This window comes from Zootoca vivipara, chromosome 12, assembly GCF_965207765.1.
Source record: "Zootoca vivipara chromosome 12, rZooViv2.hap1.1, whole genome shotgun sequence".
In the NCBI taxonomy this organism is placed as follows: domain Eukaryota; kingdom Metazoa; phylum Chordata; class Lepidosauria; order Squamata; family Lacertidae; genus Zootoca; species Zootoca vivipara.
In genome coordinates, this window is record NC_142595.1 from 23037550 (window position 1) to 23057203 (window position 19654).

The window sequence follows — 19654 nt, forward strand, 5'->3', positions numbered from 1 at the left end:
TGACTAGCAGCTGAATGTGTGAAATTGAACTGACTCTTCTGAAAAGCGTTGCATTAGGATTGATGAAAGTTGGCATGAAAATTTTATCTGTGTTGTTGGATTTCTCACTGGGTGTCACACATTATGCAAGCTCCTACCCAATGATGTAGCCATCAAGGGGCAAATAAGCATGTGTGAATCGGAACTTTGTCCTCTAATTTTGCTATGAACCTTTCAGTTCATCAGTAAACTCTTTTATGCATACTATCCTTTGTCGGTAAACTCATATATGCATATCCTTCTGTTCTCTTGTATTGTTTTTATATCATTTGTAACATAACAAATGGCCTCTCTTGTGAAATAGATTAATAATGCACCCATTTTAAATGCAAGGTTTATGAGGCTGAGAAACAAGGGGAACTTTTCCCAAAGCCATCAAGTGAGTACGCAATGAAGCTAGAATTTATTTGCAAAACTCCTTAGTCTAAAGTGCTAAAGAAAGAGAAAGGGCCATAGCTCGGTGGTAGAGCATCTGCTTAGACACAGAAGATCCCAAGTTCAATCCTTGGCATCTCCAGGTAGGGCTGGGAAAATTTCCTGGTCTGAAACCCTGGAGAGTAGCTGTCAGTGTTGACAACCCTCAGCTGAGGTGGACCAGTGGTCTGACACAGTGCGAGGCAGCTTCCTGTGTTTCTAAGATTTGTCCATCGTATATCACATACTTTTTTGCCCTCAGTATTCCTGCCTTTCTTATGTGAACTTCTTTATTTTTTTTAAAGTCTTAAAAGAGACTCAAGTTTGCCAACAGTCAAAAAACAGAACAAATGCCATCAAAAACCAAAACCATTAATTCAAACATAATGAGTTAACAGTATCTTTGTTAGAAAAAAAAATGTTGTTGCAGTGCCCGTTTTACTACTGGAACGATTATAACCAAAGGCTAGCCATTTGCCAGAGGCCAGGCATTTTATCTAGGCAGATGCCATGGGTGACTGTAGAACCTACAATTGCCAACTGTTTTCCTGGCACAGAGCCTGTGCTGCAGAATAGGTAGAAATTCTGAAAGCATAGCATTTCTTAGTATGGTGTGTGTGCGTACACACACACAAATGAAGTGATGCGGAAAACTTCTACTGCTAAGCTTCTGTCTTTCCTGTGGCTGTTCAAAGCACTGGAAGAGACCTGCTATGAAGAGGTTGATATCTGTGGATGGAATCCATTTAGTTGAGAATGGTCAGTGAGAAAATTGGAAGGTAAGGACACTTACACATGGCCTGTTTATTGACCATTCATCCTTATTTGTCAAAACAAGTGTCACCCCACCTTCCAGTGTGTTTACCTGTTCCTCCGATCTCATGAGGAATCAGGTTTCTTGCACAAGAGCTCCTGAATTTGCCGGCATGCCAGTGATCCCCACTCCCACCTCCCAAAAATAACAACAATCCCAATGTGTGCCCTAAGTGGCTTATGGCTGAGAGGTAGGAAGTCAACTGGCAGCACAGCCCTGGACAGTTACTTAAATGTAAGGATGCTTTAAGGGTCGGTGTTTTTGAGTGGGATTCCATCACATTCCAGCATATTTAGGTTGCATAATTAAAGATGATTTGGAGCTCTTCTGCAACAAACACATTCCTCCCCCCTCCCCTCCCAAATGGAACCTTTTTATGATAAAAAGTGACTGGAAATATACTGGAAAGTGCGGGATAACATCATCTAGCCTCCCTGCAAATCAATCAGAATGAATGAATGCCTGACATCATCTAACCTCTCCACAAACAAATCCAAATTAACCATCCATAAATAGCTGGTGTCTAACCTCCCCACCCAGGTGGTGTTGTGGGTTAAACCACAGAGTCTAGGGCTTGCTGATCAGAAGGTCGGCGGTTCGTATCCCTGCAACGGGGTGAGCTCCCGTTGCTTGGTCCCAGCTCCTGTCCACCTAGCAGTTCGAAAGCACATCAAAGTGCAAGTAGATAAATAGGGACTGCTCTGGCGGGAAGGTAAACGGCATTTCCGTGTGCTGCTCTGATTCACCAGAAGCAGCTTTGTCATGCTGGCCACATGACCCGGAAGCTGTCTGCGGACAAACGCCGGCTCCCTCGGCCTATAGAGCGAGATGAGCGCCGCAACCCCAGAGTCGGACACGACTGGACCTGATGGTCAGGGGCCCCTTTACCTTTACCTTTTAACCTCCCCACAAGTATTGTTGTGCAAGCAAATCAAGATGAATGCTCAATAGACAGGATGTCAGGAAGAAACTTAAGGCCTGCTAGGGTAAATGAGATTTAGTCCCAGGTGCGTGCACATAGGACTGCAGACTAGATTAACATATCCTACTGAAGGTACGACACAAAGCAAATTCCACTTAGCGAATGGGGGCACACTTCCACATACTGGGCATGTGGCAGTGAAGCCCACCTAAACCCAAGCATTTCAGTTTAATTTGCAAAACAAATATGTTGGATGGTTTTAGATAAGTAGATGATGACATTTTGTTATTTATTATCCTTCTTTTTCTTACAGCAGAGTAGTATCACGATTCACATGCAGTTTATCTTTAGAAGCTTTCAGAGCCAAAGTTTTATAACCTTCTAGAAAGAAGAATTATGATGCCCAGGCATACTTGGATCATCTCACTTCTATAGATGCCCCCAGGAAATTCACATGTTGAACATGGAGAGAGCTGGCCTCTGTTGATTGTCCCCAGGTTCAACTATACCAGGGGTGGGAAAAACTATGTCCCTTCAGATGTCGTTGGGCTGCAACACCCAACAGCATCAGCCATCCTTGCCAATGGCTGGGAATGATGGGAGTTGTAGTCTAGCAACATCCAGAGGGACACGGGTTCCATATCTCTGCACTATTCAGTCATCCTACCTTTGAATGTGGGTGTTCCCATCTTAGTTATCATGTGTAGCAGCCAGTGACTAGTGGGATCTGCAACCAAATGTTGCAGTATGGAATGTTCCATTCAGGATTCCAGTCACTGCATTCTATTCCACCTCTCTCTCTCTCTCTCCTTTCCCCTTTCCCCTTTCCTCTCTCCCCAACTTAGTCAACATTCTGTGGCCACGGAGCATGCTTAGTTCTCACTGGGCCACTTTCTGGGCTGTTTTCAAGGGCCCCACTGTTTTCAGCTCCATATATATGATTAGACATTTCCTCTAGTTTTGATATTTCAACTGTGACTGAGTGATGTTACTTCTTCAGCCTAACACCTACATACAAGAGGGAGATATTAATAGACTTGGGGCAGAAGGCACCTAAGGCTTGTAATATACTCTCTCTCTCTCTCTCTCTCTCTCTCTCTATATATATATATATATAGGTAAAGGTAAAGGGACCCCTGACCATTAGGTCCAGTCATGACCGACTCTGGGGTTGCGCGCTCATCTCGCATTATTGGCCAAGGGAGCCGGCGTATAGCTTCCTGGTCATGTGGCCAGCATGACAAAGCCGCATCTGGCGAACCAGAGCAGCACATGGAAACGCCGTTTACCTTCCCGCTGTAGCGGTTCCTATTTATCTACTTGCATTTTGACGTGCTTTCGAACTGCTAGGTTGGCAGGAGCTGGGACCAAGCAACGGGAGCTCACCCCGTCACAGGGATTCGAACCGCCGACCTTCTGATCAGCAAGCCCTAGGCTCAGTGGTTTAACCACAGCGCCACCTGGGTCCCCATATATATATATATATATATATATATATATATATATATATATATATGTCTGTTAATATCTCCCTGTTGTGTGCAAGTGTTAGGCTGAAGAAGTACTCAGTCATAGTCAGAATATCAGAACTAGAGGGAATGATACACTTCTACATAAATCTGTCTAATCTTATTTTTAAAGCTGTAAATTAGTGGCCCTTGTTGCATCAGGCAACAGTGCAGAACTGGCAAAAGCATGTGGCATCCTTGGGTGGCTGTCAAGACCCTGGTCCATAGCTGACAACTGTCCTGGCCAATCCTTTCAAGTCATGCTATTTATGTTTCCCACAATCCACTTCATGTAGAGTCACTCCAAGGCATTGTGGGAAATATAAGATGGTGGCTCTTACCCACCCAGCACTGATTCATAGTTCTGCTGTGGTTTCCTGCTGTTGCTACCTCCATCACCAGGTAAACTTGCCAGTAGCCTTTAATGCAGGAAGGAGCCCAGTAGGGAGCCATTTGATGAGGGGCTGACACAGGTCACCTCCACACCATACATTTAAAACAAATTGAAACCATATGGCATCACTCAAAGAATGCTGGAAAATGTACTTTGCTAAAGATGGTGGGAATCATAAGAGTCAACTCCTAGGGGCTGAGGTCTCTTCAGGCCCCCCACATAAAATATTTGAGAGGGTCGGGGGGCCCAGAGTTGATGGGCATTACCATTCAAACAGTGTGCATGTGCTTTGTCTTGTGATTGATTATGAGGGGTGGAGCTTACCTGCCCCCCAATATTTTATTCAAATTGGCACCCCTGCTGGGAATTGTAGCTGTGTGTGCAAACTACAGCTCCCAGTATCCTTTTGGGGAAGCCATGTGCTTGCAATGAGCTATCCTTGCATGTGTTGCATGAAAGGAATGCCTCCTTTTCTTTGTCCTGAAGCTGCATCTAAATCAGTTTCACTTGATGACCTCAAATTCTAGTGTTATGAGAGAATTCCTCCTCTGCTCATAGTTTTATAAAGCTCAGGTGCACCCTTATTGTCATCATTATCTTTTAATGTGCTAAGAAGTTGAACCAGCTGATCTCTGGCAGCTATTTTCAGTGCCACGCCTCCACCCTCAAACATATGGAATCATAAAATAAATAAATGGAAGTGTCTCAACAGGAGTATGGCGCTCACACAAGAAGTAACCTGGGAACCCAACTCGGTGGCATAGCACAGGTTTTGCATGCAAAAGCTCTCAGGTGCAACCCATGCTACCTTTAGTTTAATAAGGATTGAAGACTCTTGGTTATAGATCTTGAAGAGCAGATGCTAGTCTGAGAACACCATGCTGGGTTGGGTGGTCAAATAGCCTGATCTGAGATAAAGCACCTTCCTGTGTGGCTCATCTCAATGGGTGCACACACACATACACACTCCCCTTCAAGAAAACAAGAGTGCGTTTTTAAGCATTTGCAGAATGCAGGGCTTAATCTAATCCCTGTCCGGCAAAAGGCAAACTCTCAAAAGGAACACCATGCAAAAACAGACCACAGAGGGGAGGGGTGCAGAGACAGATGTGTTCAAATATTCAAGAAACTGGCAGAGTCTGAGATATTCAAAGGACTAGACTCTTATTAGGGCACAGATGGCCCTTCATCAGGGAGTTTTATGCATTCAGAACGTTCAGTCTCTGGGATTTTATTATTTTTATGTTGTGCTCCACAGGGAATTACTTAATTTGAATCGCATCCCAAACGCGTTTCTGGTATCAGAAACATGCAAACTAATTGCATCTATGAGCATGTGCAAAATTCCTTGACGACGGTTCCATAGAATGACTTATCCTGAACCTGCAGTTACACACCTGGGATTATGGCTGTGGTCCCCGAGTTGTGATTGCAAGACTATCCCTCCTGAATCCTGGGTCCCACTCCTTTTCCAAACTTTTAGGAAAGGCGCAACCAGCCTTGCCACCCACAGAGGCTGGGGGTGGGTGCGATTTTTGATGAGATGGACCACAGAGTTTAAAGGCGAAAAGGATTGGTGTTTTGCCTTGCTCACCTCGCCTCACCTCAAGGGTGCAACCCGGAAGGCAGTTGCAACGAAAAATCGCGCCTTTGCGCCGATTTAATCGCGCGGACTCCCTCCCCCCCCGCCTTGCATCTCCCTCCGCTGCGTTCCCTCCCCCCGCTTCCAGAAGGAGGAGCCGTAGCGCATCCTCGGTCGCCTCTCGGAGGGAGGCTGATCTTTGCAGGCCAACTACGGTGTCGGATCTGCTGCAGCCGTCGGCGGAGCGCTTCCTCTGCCGATCCATCTTTTGCTTCTCGCTCTCTCTCTCTCTCCTCCCACCCCACCTCGCCGATCGGAGCAGGACGCTGGAGGGGTGGCCAGGGCAGCGGCTGCGGAGCTGAGCGCCGCCTCCTTTCTCTCTTCTCTCCCCCCCCTCACCGCCCGCGTTTTCCTCCTCCTCCTCCTCCTCGCCTGGATCTGCGGAGATGAGCCGCGCTAGGGAGCAACGCCCGGCTCGGCAAGGCTGGTGGGAGAGAAGGCGCCGGAGCGCCGGTCTTCCTTGAGCCGTCGCAAGGACTCCCCCGATGCCAGCGCCAGTCTGAAGTGAGTGGAGCGGCCGCCCCTTCGGCCAGGCGCTCCCGCCGCCCCTCCTCTGGATGCTGCCGCTGCTGCTGCTTCGCGGCTGGCCCCCCTGCGAGGGCTCGGGAGGCGGGGAGCGCGCATGGCGGCGGCGCAGCAGCGGCGGCGGGGCTCGAGGGGGCGACCCAGGCAGCGCCCGCTGCGGCCGCGGCTGCCTGGACTGCGGGCGGTGCGCTGGCGTCGGGCAGCGCCGGCTCGGAGGGCGCTGTGGCTGCTGGCCGTGGGCGCCTCGCTGGGCTTGCTGCTGGCGTGGTCGTCCAACCGGCTCCTGCACTGGCTGGCCTTCCCGTCGCACACGACGGTGCGCACCCAGTGGAGCCGCCAGCTGGCCTTCCCGGCCGTCACGTTGTGCAACAACAACCCGCTGCGCTTCCCGCGCCTCTCCAAGGGCGACCTCTACTACGCGGGCAACTGGCTTGGCCTGCTGCTCCCCAACCGGACGGCGCGGCCGCTGCTGGCCGAGCTGCTGCGCGCCGAGCCTGAGCGCCTGCGTTGGTTCGCCAAGCTGGCCGATTTCCGGCTCTTCCTGCCGCCGCGCCACTTCGGCGGCATCAGCGAGGACTTCGTCGACCGTCTCGGCCACAGCCTCGACGACATGCTGCTCTCCTGCAAGTTCCGCGGCGAACAGTGCGGCCCGCACAACTTCTCTGCCGTGAGTAGCGGGGGAGGGGGGCAGCGGCGTGGGTGGGCTCCGCAGGGGCGGCAGTGGAAGCATCCCGCCCTTGTGTGCGGCTCTCCGCCAGGAAATACTTTAGAAGCGGCGTTGCAGGCAAAATTTCAACAGGTGTTGCGCCAGACTCCTGTACCAGAGATGAGGAGATGCCGCACCTGTTGAGTTTCATGCAGTTGTTAGTTGTCCAGAGCCTTCATTGTGCAGTTTGAAACTGACCCACACATAAAGTTGGAAATCGGTTTTTTTTTTGGGGGGGGGGTCCTAACCCTACCTCTTTCTGTGAGGCAGGGAACTCTTGAAAGTATGCATTCATCATTCTACTTGGAGGAACTGGGAAGAAGATTGTTGCCTCTTCTCTCCTCCTCAACAGCTGAAAGAGGGAGAAAACCAGCAGGTGAAAGCATGCTCTTCTCCCACCAGTGCAGCACCTGCTGAATTTCTGCATGGACAGTGGTTATTAAAAGTAAGGGGGAAAGTTGGAAGCAAGGCAGCTGTATGGCACATGTACTGCACTTCCAATGACACTATGAGAGGATTCCAGTCCTATTTATCTAGCATGGTCCCCCTGTCTTACAACACCTGATATTTATCTGGTGAAGCTTTCTCCCTGCACTGTGACTTCATACCATGAAAAACAATGCCTGTTGAATGAATTTTTGTTCTTAGAGGGGCAATTAATTGCCCTGCCAGTGTGAAAACAAAACAGTAGCCCTAAGGGAATGAACTAAGGGTGGGTGGTTCTGTTTAGATGGGGAGGAGGTGGGGAAAGCACCCTAATTCTGACCTTTTCTGGAAGTAGGTTGCAGGTGTGCGTGTGTTACACCCCTTCACCTAGTGCTGGAGTTCACAGGTGCTGACTGTGTCTGCATAAAGGTGGTGACTTGTGAAATAAGCTTTTGTTCAAATGTGTGTTAGAGAGAGGCCCTTTCTAAGTTCTTTGGGAGTTTTTTTGGGAGGTGGGGTGAGGAAAGCCTCATCCTCACTGTCACTTCTTTATTTCCTTTGGTGCACATGTGCCTGAAGTTAGAGGGGCTTTCAATTCCTTGAAATGTGTGAAGGCAAGACAAGGCTGTATATAGAGAGGCTGTGTAGGTTTGTAATGGGGAAAGAGCAGTCCTGGAGAAAAGAAACTAACAGCAGCTGTAACCCTGCCTACTCAAAAGTAAGTTCAGTGGGACTTGTTCCCAGTTCAGTGGGGTTAGGATTGCTGTCAGTCAGAACAGGGGAGCAGTTGGAATAAATGGCTTTCCCCAACAAGTGGGTAGAGGGAGACCTGAAACCAGCTGCGAAAGAGAGGCTGTGCTACCGGTAGGTGTGACTCTGGATAGGTCTGCTCTCTTCTGGGCTGTGGTTGCAGCAGTTAAGGAAACATAGTTACTGTATTTTGGGAGTAAGATCACCTTTCAACAATGGGCACTTAATGCTTTATGATGTGCTTTCTGGAACGTAGGGATATGTTTATGCTTGGAGAGTCGTATTTCAAAAATTATTTGGCAGGCACGCTGCCAACGGTGGATGCTTCTCTCTGTCTAGAGTGGCTTGCTAACTTTGACATTTTAAAACCTTCCTGCGTAAACCAAGTGTACTTCTTAAGGCAAACTGTGGAGGATGTGTGTGTTCTTAATGCCAGCTGCAATGCCCCACAGCAGCAGGTGGTTCAGAGGTGGTCGCTTGACAAATCCTTAGCATCACTCAATGAAGATGTTAGCATGTGTGTCTATGAATGGCAGTCCAGTAATGGAGGCATAATCAAAAACCTTCACACATATTATTTAAGTGTTCCTTAATTGCCCACCTCATTGGATTATTATTCCCACATTGGAGGATGGGGGGGGGGCAGGATAGTCGAGGCTTAGAGAAAGTGACTTGCCTAAGACCACAGAGACAAGATTTAAACTGGTTCACAGCTCTGTCTCTTTATCCGCTGTAATCAGTTCAATGCAATATCTACTCAGAATTAAGCCCCATTGTTTTCCAAAGGCGTTTACTCCCAGGTAACAGTTTGTTATAGGACTGCAGCTTTAGTTGCACTACTAGCCTCTCTGCATGCTGGTTATAAACAGACTGGGGAATTTCTGTTCTTCCATAATAACTGCTGTTCTGATTGCAGTGAGGTAGAAGCAGGATTAAAAGCCGTTAAAGGAGGACTACACAGTATTTCTGTTGATGAGAGGGTTCTTAACATACTGTACTCTGTTCCACCTGAATCTCCCTACATAAAAATGAAAGCCAAGGATAACTGGTGAGTTCTCATGGGATATCACTGAAAATCCTATTTTAGGCATGAAATCTGGAGAGTGTGTCAAAGTGCAGTACTGTGAATGGTACAGACTAGGGCAGGGAACCTGTGGCCCTCCAGATGCTATTGGACTGCAGCTCCCGTCAGCCCCAGATAGCATAGCTAATGATCAGGGATGATGGGAGTTGTAGTCTAGCAACATCTAGAAGGCTGCAGGTCCCCCTTTCCTGTTAGAGAGGCAATATCTTGCTTTTTCCAAGTAGTGCTTTACGTTTGTTCATATGCAATACAGGTTTAAGCTCAGCTGAAGTCCCAAGCTTGGAAGTTGCTTCACAAAATCCTATGTGAGGGTCACACATGGGGATAAGCTAGGTTTCGGAAGTGGTTCAGTGGGCCTGCCTGTGAGATCAGGAAAACAATGAGACTTTGTGATAGGGACTAGGAGGAGGTCAGGGTCTCAGAGCTTTGGCTAAGAGGCTTTTCAAAATGCAAGCAGAGAAATGTGAAAATAAAAGGAGCCCCTGGGAGCCATTTCATACATTCTGTAACCTAAAATCGGGGTTTGCCAACCCAGTAAATGCTCAACAGGGGACTGTAGTCAATTGCTGCTTTCTGGGATATTATGTTAGCTGCGTTCACACATGTCTGCATTTTTAAGAGCATGCTTCAAAAATCTTGGATGTACACCTAAAAAAATGTGGTTTGTGTAGTTGTGGCTGATCAGTTTTAAGATTCTCCAGAAGGGGTGTGGCCCTTTCTGGTCAGCATTGTGAGGAGTAAGGAGGCTCTGAAACAGACTGGCTTTGTTCCCAGAGCACCAACCAGGCAAGGGGAGCTATTGCTCTGGCCTCAAGGCAGTGCCCTAGGTCAGACCACTGTTGTCTCCAAACATGCTGGTAGCAAGCAGTGAGCCCCATTGAAAGTCCTTGTCTTTCTGTCTCCCACAGTTGTTTGAAAGGGCGGCGACTTTGCTTGGTGAATGTTTGTTGCTTGCTTGTTTTAGCTCCAGACAGAGACTGAGAAAAAGAAAGTAGGCAAATATGGTCCTTTTGAGAGAACCCGCTATCAGTGAAAGTATGCAACCTTACAGTTACACAGAATGCTACATCATTAGCTTGATAGCATATCTTCAAGTTCAAAGCACCATGGTCCACCTCCTTCACTGCGTCCATTTTGATTGTGGAAGCATCTGCTAAGAGCAGCCACTGGTTAGTTAATGCCTTCTTCCATTCCATCATGCTGTTGTAGCAGAAGGTGAGAAGGGAAGCAGAGCCTTTCCATCACATCTTCTGAGGAACCATCAAGTTTTGGCTCCTCCTTGAACTATTTTCCATTCCAGCCAGCCATTATTAAAATTAGTGCCTGAGTTTGTTTGTTTTTCTCCCTTTTCTTTATGCCTTTTAGATTGTAAGTGTGAGGGCAGGAACTGTCTTATTGCTGTTTTTTTTAAAAGAGCGGGATAAAAATCCTGCAGGTAAATACATGAAGAGGCATTCTTGGTGGCTGCTCCTGAGTGGAAGCAAAAGCAGAACCAAAGTGAGGCCTGCTTAGCTTTGAACATGAGAAGTACCTGCCTGGGAGTCCTGTCATCTGAGCTGAAGACCCCTCCTCCCTGTTCTCAGGTGTGCTAGAGTTGGGCCATGATTCTTCTTTAATATGCTCTCTGCATTTACTCAGAGGCTGCCTCTCTCCTATTTTCTTTCACATGTTCTTTGAATGAATTCCTACCAGTGCTGAAAACAGGAGCAAGGCCTGGGGTTGGGCAGAACCTGGCACAAAAGTAAACCCTGAAGCAACTGGTTCCTGGTGATAATTCCACACATCTACCTGCTACCTTCCCTCAGTTCTCAGTCATGGTGAGGTTGTGATTCCCCCCCCCTTTGTGTGTAGCTAAATCTAGATACCGACAGGTTTTATTGGAGAGAGCATTTGGTGCAAGCGAGGCTGGGCTTGCAAGGTCAACGAATAATGAAGCAATTTCTTCGCACCTGCTTGTTAATTCCACCCTCTTCCCTTTCAAGGGGGAGCCATAACTCTCAACTTGGCGGTAGCCATTATGCCTCAGGGCTGTGATGATGTTATAGTAACCCTGGAGAGGCCAGGGTGAGGGAATGCTCAGCTTCCACTTTTTCAGCCGCCTCCAAGTCTGGAGCTCAGCTCCTTTGCTTCCCCTGCAAAATGTCTTCCAGCGTTCATTAAAAGAACAGAAAGAAGAGAGAGATGGAGAATGATAAGCGTTGGGTTTTTGGCTGTGTTTCTTCCTCCCCTTTCGGAAACCCGAGAGCTTTGTCTCTTAATGAAAAAAGAGCTGTGACTGATAGCTTCCTTGAGTCACCTGGCACTGTTTGCTCTGCAGGTGCTGTTTTTCCTGCAGCCCGCCTGCTGTCTGCTGGTGGCATGGTCAGGCCTGGATTGTGTGGGCTGATCTGTTGGAGGGCAGTGGTGACTGGCGGTGTTCTGGCCTTGTTCCATCTGCTTTTCTCCGCATTTCCCTAACCATTGCTGTTCTTCCTTGAAGCCTTGGTGGCTTTCAACTTTCTTGGAACACAGTGATCAAGATGGGAGGGAGCTCTTGTATCAGACATTGCTCTGCCACAATGGCGGAACAAGCAGAGCGAGTGATGACCTGGCTTCACATCGCTATTTAAGCCCTGGCCTCACTCACTGAACCAGACACACTTCCTGCCTGTAAAAAAAAGTGTGTGTGTGTTGTGTACCTTACCAATCATTGACTTGGTGTGTACATTATGCTAAACCAAACCATGACTTTGCCGGGATGTGTGGTTTTCCCTGGCTTTGGCTTTCCTTGGTTGCTCTGTTGCTATTAGTTGGTGTGTCATCTGAATTGGCTCAGTTTAGCTTTTCCAGAAAGGCCACGAGCCATAAACCATAGAGCAAACTTTGGCTACAGTTTGTGGCTAGTCAGGAAATATCTACGTCATGAGCACAGGTTCAAACAGCACAGTAAGCCAGGAGTAGGGAACATTTTTGGCATGGCAGCCCAGATCTTCATCTCCCCTCACTACCATGAGCCAACTTTGGCAGGGGAGTGGGGGACACGTACCTGTCAGTCACCTTATGCCATGATGACACCAGGTGGCTAATGGGGGATTTCACTCACCTGCTCAAGTTGGCCTGCAGGGAGAGGAAGGGTCTGCTTCCCCAGCGTGTTCCCCATGGGAAGCAGCCCCAAGCAGGCCTGAACTTTCAGCTCATAAGCTGATGAGTCTAGACTTTAGTCCTGGCGTCTGCAGGGGTCTGAGCAGGATTCAAGCACATGCAAGTCCTATTGCTTTGGCTGTGTACATCGTTACCTTGATGGGTGAAGCCAGAGCAGAAATGAACCCCACTCATCTAACATCCTTGCCAGGGAAAGTGGCATCAACTGATTGGCAGGTGGGTGTGGTGAGGGGGAAATGGCCTCATGAGCCAAAATGAACTCCCTTGAGGAGTCCTGATTGTACCACAGGCAAGAGGTTCCCTACCCAAGTACCAAGCCGAGGTACAAATTAGTGCAGTAGAGCAGTGGGATGAAAAGTGAGGAGCAAAGCACTGTGATCTCTTTTAGAGTCTGCACATTTGGCTTGGTGTGACGTATGAAGCCGGCCATTGTGTGAGAGAGCAGTAGAATGGCTGTTAAACACATTGAGCATTCAAAGGCCTGTGTCCATGGTCACACTGATACTTGCATTTATGCAACCTTTCTGAGTCAAAGCCAAGCTGTGACTCGGTGGAGAGGCAAAGTGTTGTATTGCTGTTATGCATAGGTAGGGAGCAAGGATTATGTTAGGTAAAGGGCTGTAACTTGGTGGTAGAGCACCTGCTTTGTGTACAGAAGGTCTCAGAATTTGGCAGCTGCAGGTAGGGCTAGAAATTTGCCCTGTCTCAAGCCCTGGAGAGCCAGTGATGGCCATTGAAGACATTGTTGAACTAGAGACTAGACAGATCAATGGTCTGACTTGAAATAGGACAGCTTCCTATGTTCCAAGGATACAGAATCAGGAAGGGAGGACGAGGTGTTAAGACTAAATGCAAATCACCTGCAAGCAGATCTCTCAACTCTTTTATATTTTTTTAAAAATGAGAATCAACCTTTGGAAGTTTGTGATCATTTTGATCAGAAATGGTAGGAAGTAACTCCTTATCCCTTTTTCCTGCTGCTGTTTCTTTGCTAAAAGTCAGCCTCAGGTGCCCTCCCTACTTGTGGGGGCAAATAATATATATTTCCCTTTAAGGAGAAACGCAGTTTCAATGCGATTTTTGCCCCCAGCAGGCAAACTGCAGGAGTGGAAAGAGTTTGACAACCTCCTTCCTGGTCTTTTGCTTCTCGTGGCACCCTTTTATTGAAAAAACAGCAACTCAGGGAAATAGGGAACAGAACTCTTGTCATGGCCGATTTGACCCTTGGGTGCTGCTCCTGGGCCAATCTCATGTCCTGTGTGAATGTCAATTTAGGTTTTCTAAGTTTCTCATTTTTTCAAAACAAATCAATTTGGTGTTTTTTTTTTAAAGTCCTTGTGAAAATTCACCAGCATTTTAGTGCAAAATTTTTCCTAATAGACACATGTTTGTGTGCTGTTTTCCTTAGTATACATTTTTGCAAAGTAATGATCCCTGTTAAAATGCATTGCTGTAGGTTATTCTACCAGCATATGCCATTTTATGCACACTTGATGATAGTACTCTTATACTTGGCTGGGGTGGGGAGAACCGCATTACAAAATTTGGAGAAGTGTGGGTTTCCTCCCTCCTTCCCTCCCTCTCTTTTGAGAGATGTGCTTCAGTTTGTTCAAATATGTCTTTAAATGCAAACCGAATTGAATTTCTGCTCCATTTCTACCTGGTGGGGGACTGCAGTGCTTCAGGAAGTGCGTGTGGTCTTATTAGCCCTCTGTCCCTGAAGATGATCAGCTTCCAGGCTTATTCTGAGTGGCATGCTATTGCAGGATGGACATGGGTGGACCCAGGAGCTCTCCTGATGCGCCTACTGCTGTCTCCCGTGATATCTTTTTGTACCTGAGTTTAAAAGGTCAAAGCGAGACTTGGCTCCAAGCCTCGAGTGTTCTAATTTGGGCATTCACTTACAAGTGGGGAGAGGAAAACACACCTGTCTCTCCAACAACCAGGGAATGTTCCAGGCCAGCTGCCAGGCTTCTGTCTTGCTGAAACCTTGTGGGGTTCCTTGTTTCTCGTGGTGGTTTTCCTCTGAATCCCTATGACATCAACAGCCCTAACCGGTGTGGCATTGGAGCCTAGCCAGTTTTCTCCCTTATCTTGCATTTATGCATTTGGATTCCACTCGGCGTGTAATAGTTTTGCATTTCTCTTTGTGGAAATTTCATTTGATTGGGGCTCCAATTTAGCTGGGTTGCTTTGAAATTAACTCCTGCCGTCATACCTGGTTGTTGCCTTCAAAGGAGGCCTTATTGAAGTGCTGGAGAGCAGGGGAAAGCTGCTGTTGCAGATTGAAGTCCTGAGAAATCTGGAGCAGGAAGCCCTCAAATAAAAAGGGATTCCAGAATTGTAGTTGGGGCGGGGGGGGGGGGGAGACGATCTTTCCTTTGAGATGATTGCAGCAGATCTTCCCCACCCCTACCCCAGCTAGAGAAGAAAGAGACATTTCCCTCTGCCCCCTACCTCGAGGAGAGAGATTCGGCTGTGATGGGGTCACCACAGTACAGTAGCAAAGAGATGCAACATGTTAGGAGTGATTTGATAACCCCATCACTGCCTGCAGTATGCATGAATTTTCCCTCCTTTCCTCCCCTCCTTTCCTCCCCTCCCCCTCCTGCAGGCTTTAATCAAACAGGTTCTGTAGATATTTGGCAGAGTCTTCCAAGATGAACTGGAAGAATGCCATTTCTTCCTCCTAAAAAGTGAGAGCAAAGGCTGAGTCAACAAGTTGTGTATGGCTTGGCTAGCACCCATATCATCTCCATGGTGCAGGAATACCCCATGCATTCCTGTGGCTGGGTTTGAAAAAGTTGTGGGTTTGGTTTTTTTTAATTGAAAACTGAAGAATTAATATAGATGCGCTTTAGCATACATGTGCCTCTTTTAAAAAAGAAATAAGCATTCTGAAGCAATTTCTTCCTCTCCGCCCTCCAACATTTACCTTCCACTTAAAGACAGATTTCTTAAACATATGCATTTATTTAAGGATTTTTATGCTATTTTAAGGCCAGGGCCTCACAAAGCATCTTCCAACACAAAAACATAGAATGCATAATCACTCATCAATATATTTTCAGTTGCTATCATCTTTTGGTGTATCACAAGAAAAGAGAGAGAGAGACACGCCTCCTCTGCCTGTGGAGAAGGCCGTCAACTCCAAGGCTTCACCACCAGCTTGGATAGCTTCAAAATAGGATGAGATAAATTCCTGGAGAGCACAGACTATCAATGGCTACTAGTCACAGTATAGCTATGTTCTACCTCTGCTTTCAGAGGCACTATGCCTCTGAATACCAGTTACTGGGAATCAGAAGTGGGCCAGTGGACAGGGTGCTTTGCACTCTGGTCCTGCTCGTGAACTTCTCACAGGCATCTGGTTGGCCATTGTGAAAAGAGGATGTTGGAGTAGATCAGGCATCCCCAAACTGCGGCCCTCCAGATGTTTTGGCCTACAACTCCTATGATCCCTAGCTAACAGGACCAGTGGTCGGGGAAGATGGGAATTGTAGTCCAAAACATCTGGAGGGCCAATGTTTGGGGATGCCTGGAGTAGATGGACCTTTGGCCTGATCCAGCAGGGATGTTCTTTTGAGATGGACGTCTGTAATAACTTGTGGCCATTGGATTGTTCCCTCCAGGGCTGGCACACCCATGAGGCAAGGTGAGATGACTGCCTCAGGCGGCAGAATAGAGGCATCAGTCTGGCCTCCAATGAATGTATCGCCCGCTTTGCACCAGGGTTTCCAGCCCTAGGCCTTGCTCCTGCTTTCAGCGCTGGTAGAAATTCATTCAAAGAACCTATGAAATAGGAGAGAGGCAGAATGCATATTGCAGAAGAACCATGGTGTAATGTCTGCACACCTGGAGAAACCAAATAGCTAGGTTTTACTTGGGTGGGGAGCCAATGGAAGCCAAGGTGGGGGTTGGAGGCATGAAAAACCACCAACTAAAAGGAGAGAAGGAAAGTGCATATGATGATGATGGTGATGATGATGATTGTCAGGGGATTGTTGCGGCTACTCTTGAGTAAAGACGCTCCAGTCTGATCTGTCTTTTAAGGTTTTATTGTGCATACTATTTACAGTGCAGAGATAGCAGAAAACATGACCTCCTAGTCACTCGCAGAATCTGGCAATGGCGCCCTTCTGCTTTGGGGCAGCATAATAACTTGGGGACCCCGAAACGCCGCCCCCTAAACCTGCGTTTGTGTGTGCACATTAATTCGGGCGCCGGAAGCAGCTGCGCTCCCTCTTCAACCTGTTGGCTAGGGCAGTGCAAAGGCTCTGATACATCGCTGAGCCTTCCTTCCTCCACTAGTTGGCTTGGACAGTGCAAGGGCTCTGATGCCTCATTGAGCCCTCCCTTCATTCCACTCTCCTCCTCATTCCCCCCACCTGACCCGCTGCTACCACTTTTGCTGGGAGAAGTGCTGGCCAGGATGACAGAGGGAGGCTCTCTGTAGGGAGTCCCCTGACAATGATGATAACAATAACAATACTAATTTATTATTATTATTTCCCCAGCTGCTCTGGGCAGCTCCCAACAGAATACTAAAAACACGAGCTTCCACTCCAGCAGAGTGTGACTGCAGATGCACAATGGGTTATTTTTATTTATTAGCTTTTCCACAGTAAAAGGAAATCTAGATTAAATGTATATTTTTAAAAACATGATGAATTGTAGAGTTGGAAGGGGCCCCAGTGGTCTTCTAGTCCAACCCCTTGCAATCCAGGAATCACAGCTAAAGAATGCCTGACAGATGGCCATTCAACCTCTGTTCAAAAAGGAGAATCCACCAGCTTCTGATGTAGTTTGTTCCACTGCTCAACAGCTCTTACCAGGTTGGCATTTTTTGTTGTCGTTTGGATGATGATGATCTATGGACACTGAAAAAACAAAAACCCCAAACCCTTATGTGCATGAGAAGCACCAATCCCACAATAAAATTCCATTTGGAAACCTCCTTATACAAGGGGGAATTACAAAGAAAGCAGGCCAGAGTTTAGAATTAAAATATATACCAAAAATAGAAACATCTGCTCATCGCACCAGCATCGTTTGGATCAGACTGGCAACATTTGGACAGGCAGGGCCACTCCACCCAGACTGGATGTAAAGAAGAAGATAAGACTAGTGTGGGGATTGGCTGAGGGTGGAGTGAGGTGGGTGGGGCCTCCACTGCTTCTGACTATTTGGGTACAGCCTCTTCTGCCTGCCTGTGGTGTTGTGTTTAGAGTGTCAGACTAGGACCTGGGAGATCAGGGTTCAAAACCAGACTCAGCCATGAAGCCCACTAGGTGACCTTGGGCCAGTCACTGCCTCTTCACCTAACCTATCTCACAGGGTGGTTGTGGGAATTAAATAAATGAGCAGGGAGAGAACCAGGTAAGCCACCTTGAGCTCCATGGAGAAAAATATAGGATATGCAGGCTAGCAGCAAATAAATAAATAAGCAATCGCTGGCAAATACTTCACTGTCAACCACCACAAAATCATTTAGTTCATCACAATATAGATTATACAGTGGTACCTCTACTTACAAATAACTCTACTTACGAATGTTTCTACTTACGAACAGAGCTCCGTCCGCCATCTTGGATGCGGTTTAGATAGGATTTTTTCTACTTACGAATTTTTAGATAGGGTTGCTTCGACTTGCGAATTTTTTCTCCCAATGCATTCCTATGGGATTCGACTTACATTTTTTCCCTACTTACAAATGTGCGTTTGGAACGCATTAAATTCGTAAGTAGCGGTACCACTGTAATTTATAAGGACTGCGCTCTCTGCCCAGCATACCGCTCCAGCTTTGCATTAATGGTGCATTAGCCGATTCTGCCCGTTCAATAGGGAAGAGAGATGGAAAGATGGGGATTCGGTGCTGCTTGCGGTGGCCTCTTGAATAAAGCATGCTTGTTACTTTTAGGCTCTTCTCCTGATGACTTACATTCCGACCCCTTCATCATCTTAGTTGTTATTGCTTTTATTAGCCTCAGAGTGCAGAACCTTAAACCTCATACTATTGATTTTCATCCCTTTGCTTCTAGCCTCATCCACAAGGTCGTTTGGTTCTTCCTGTGTGTGTGTTTTCTTTTTTTTTAAAAAAAATCCAGTCCTCCACTTTTATTGACAATGTTTCCCAGCCCTGTCATCAGCAAAATTGCATTAGCGTTGCCTGCTTCAATTTTTCTTTTTTAAAAAAGCCAAAGACTATAATGACAGCAGGAGAGGCAAAGTCTCCTAAGAATGATCCCGGAAGAATTCCATCAGCGACTTCTTTCCAGCTCAGTAGCTCTTGCTTTTCAATAACCTTTTAGGGTTGCCTTGGAGGTTGAGGATGAGTTTTTGCCTCAATCGTGCTGAGATGTGAAAGTTCCAGAAGTTATTAAAATAAAAAAAACCACCTGTGTTTTCAGCAAAGAATTGACATTGTATGTGAGAGAGGGAGCGAGAGATTGAAATGTGATAGTAACCTTTCAGAACACAACTTCAGATAATCCTTCAGAAGTATCTTCAAAGGATATGATTTTTAAAATTTTTATTATTATTTTGTGAAGGCAGTTATGAGCCCTGAGGAGACGACTTGGAGGACGGGTTGGATCAGAATGTGGGATGGAGGTTGACCACCTTGGGGAGGGACCCAATGGCCTGGGGTGGTCCTGTCAGATCCCCTTGGGATGCCCAAGAATCCTGGAAGGGATGTGGATGATGATGAAGAGCCTGGTCCCAGGTAGGGATCTCTTGGGTTGTCACCCAGTTGCTCCAGCCTACAGCCTCAGCGCTGCCACTGCATGAGTTACCCCTCCCCTCTCCTTCCTGTTGTCTCCTCCCTGATCACTTTTTGTCGTCTCCTAGTCAGTACACCAGAAGGAGTTTCCATTTGCTTCCCAACTCCAGAGATGCTACATGCAAGCTCATCACATTGCTTCACAATTCATCAATTTCTTAGCTGGTCCAGCCGTGCCTTCCACCTGTTATGTCTTTGATCTCTGCTCTGCCTACGTACTGTACTGCTCTGATCATTAAAGTTTCTGGCGGAAACCATAATCCAAGTCTGAGTACTTTAATCAGACCAGGAGCCAGGATAAAGACATAACCTTCCTTTCCACCTCTCTGTCCTTCTTTTCTGTAAAAGATTCTCTAGACTGCTTACGGTGTTGTATCACAAACACCAAACTATATCTAATAATGTAAGCCTCCTCTTCTGTCCCAAGGTGATTCCCACCCCCCCACCCACCCCCTGTGATGCAGTCTTTTGCCCATAATAAAGACTGGCATTATACACACACACATAT

The 19654-nt window shown here is 47.1% G+C and overlaps 1 protein-coding gene across 5 annotated transcripts in view; it reads left to right on the forward strand.

Annotated features, from left to right (window-relative positions):
* The window catches only part of ASIC2 (acid sensing ion channel subunit 2), a 416878-nt gene that overhangs the window by 260011 nt on the left and 137213 nt on the right, over positions 1-19654 (forward strand). For 2 of the 5 annotated variants that reach the window (XR_009558458.2, XM_060281465.2), the window contains exon 1: positions 6207-6925. The exons of the other annotated variants lie outside the window; for them this stretch is intronic. Coding sequence is in view for 1 of the 2 variants with exons in the window: in XM_060281465.2 (XP_060137448.1) it covers positions 6356-6925 (570 nt within the window). In the remaining variant the exon portion in view is untranslated. Of the gene's footprint in view, positions 1-6206; positions 6926-19654 lie in introns of those variants that run through there. 5 annotated transcript variants of the gene reach the window in all.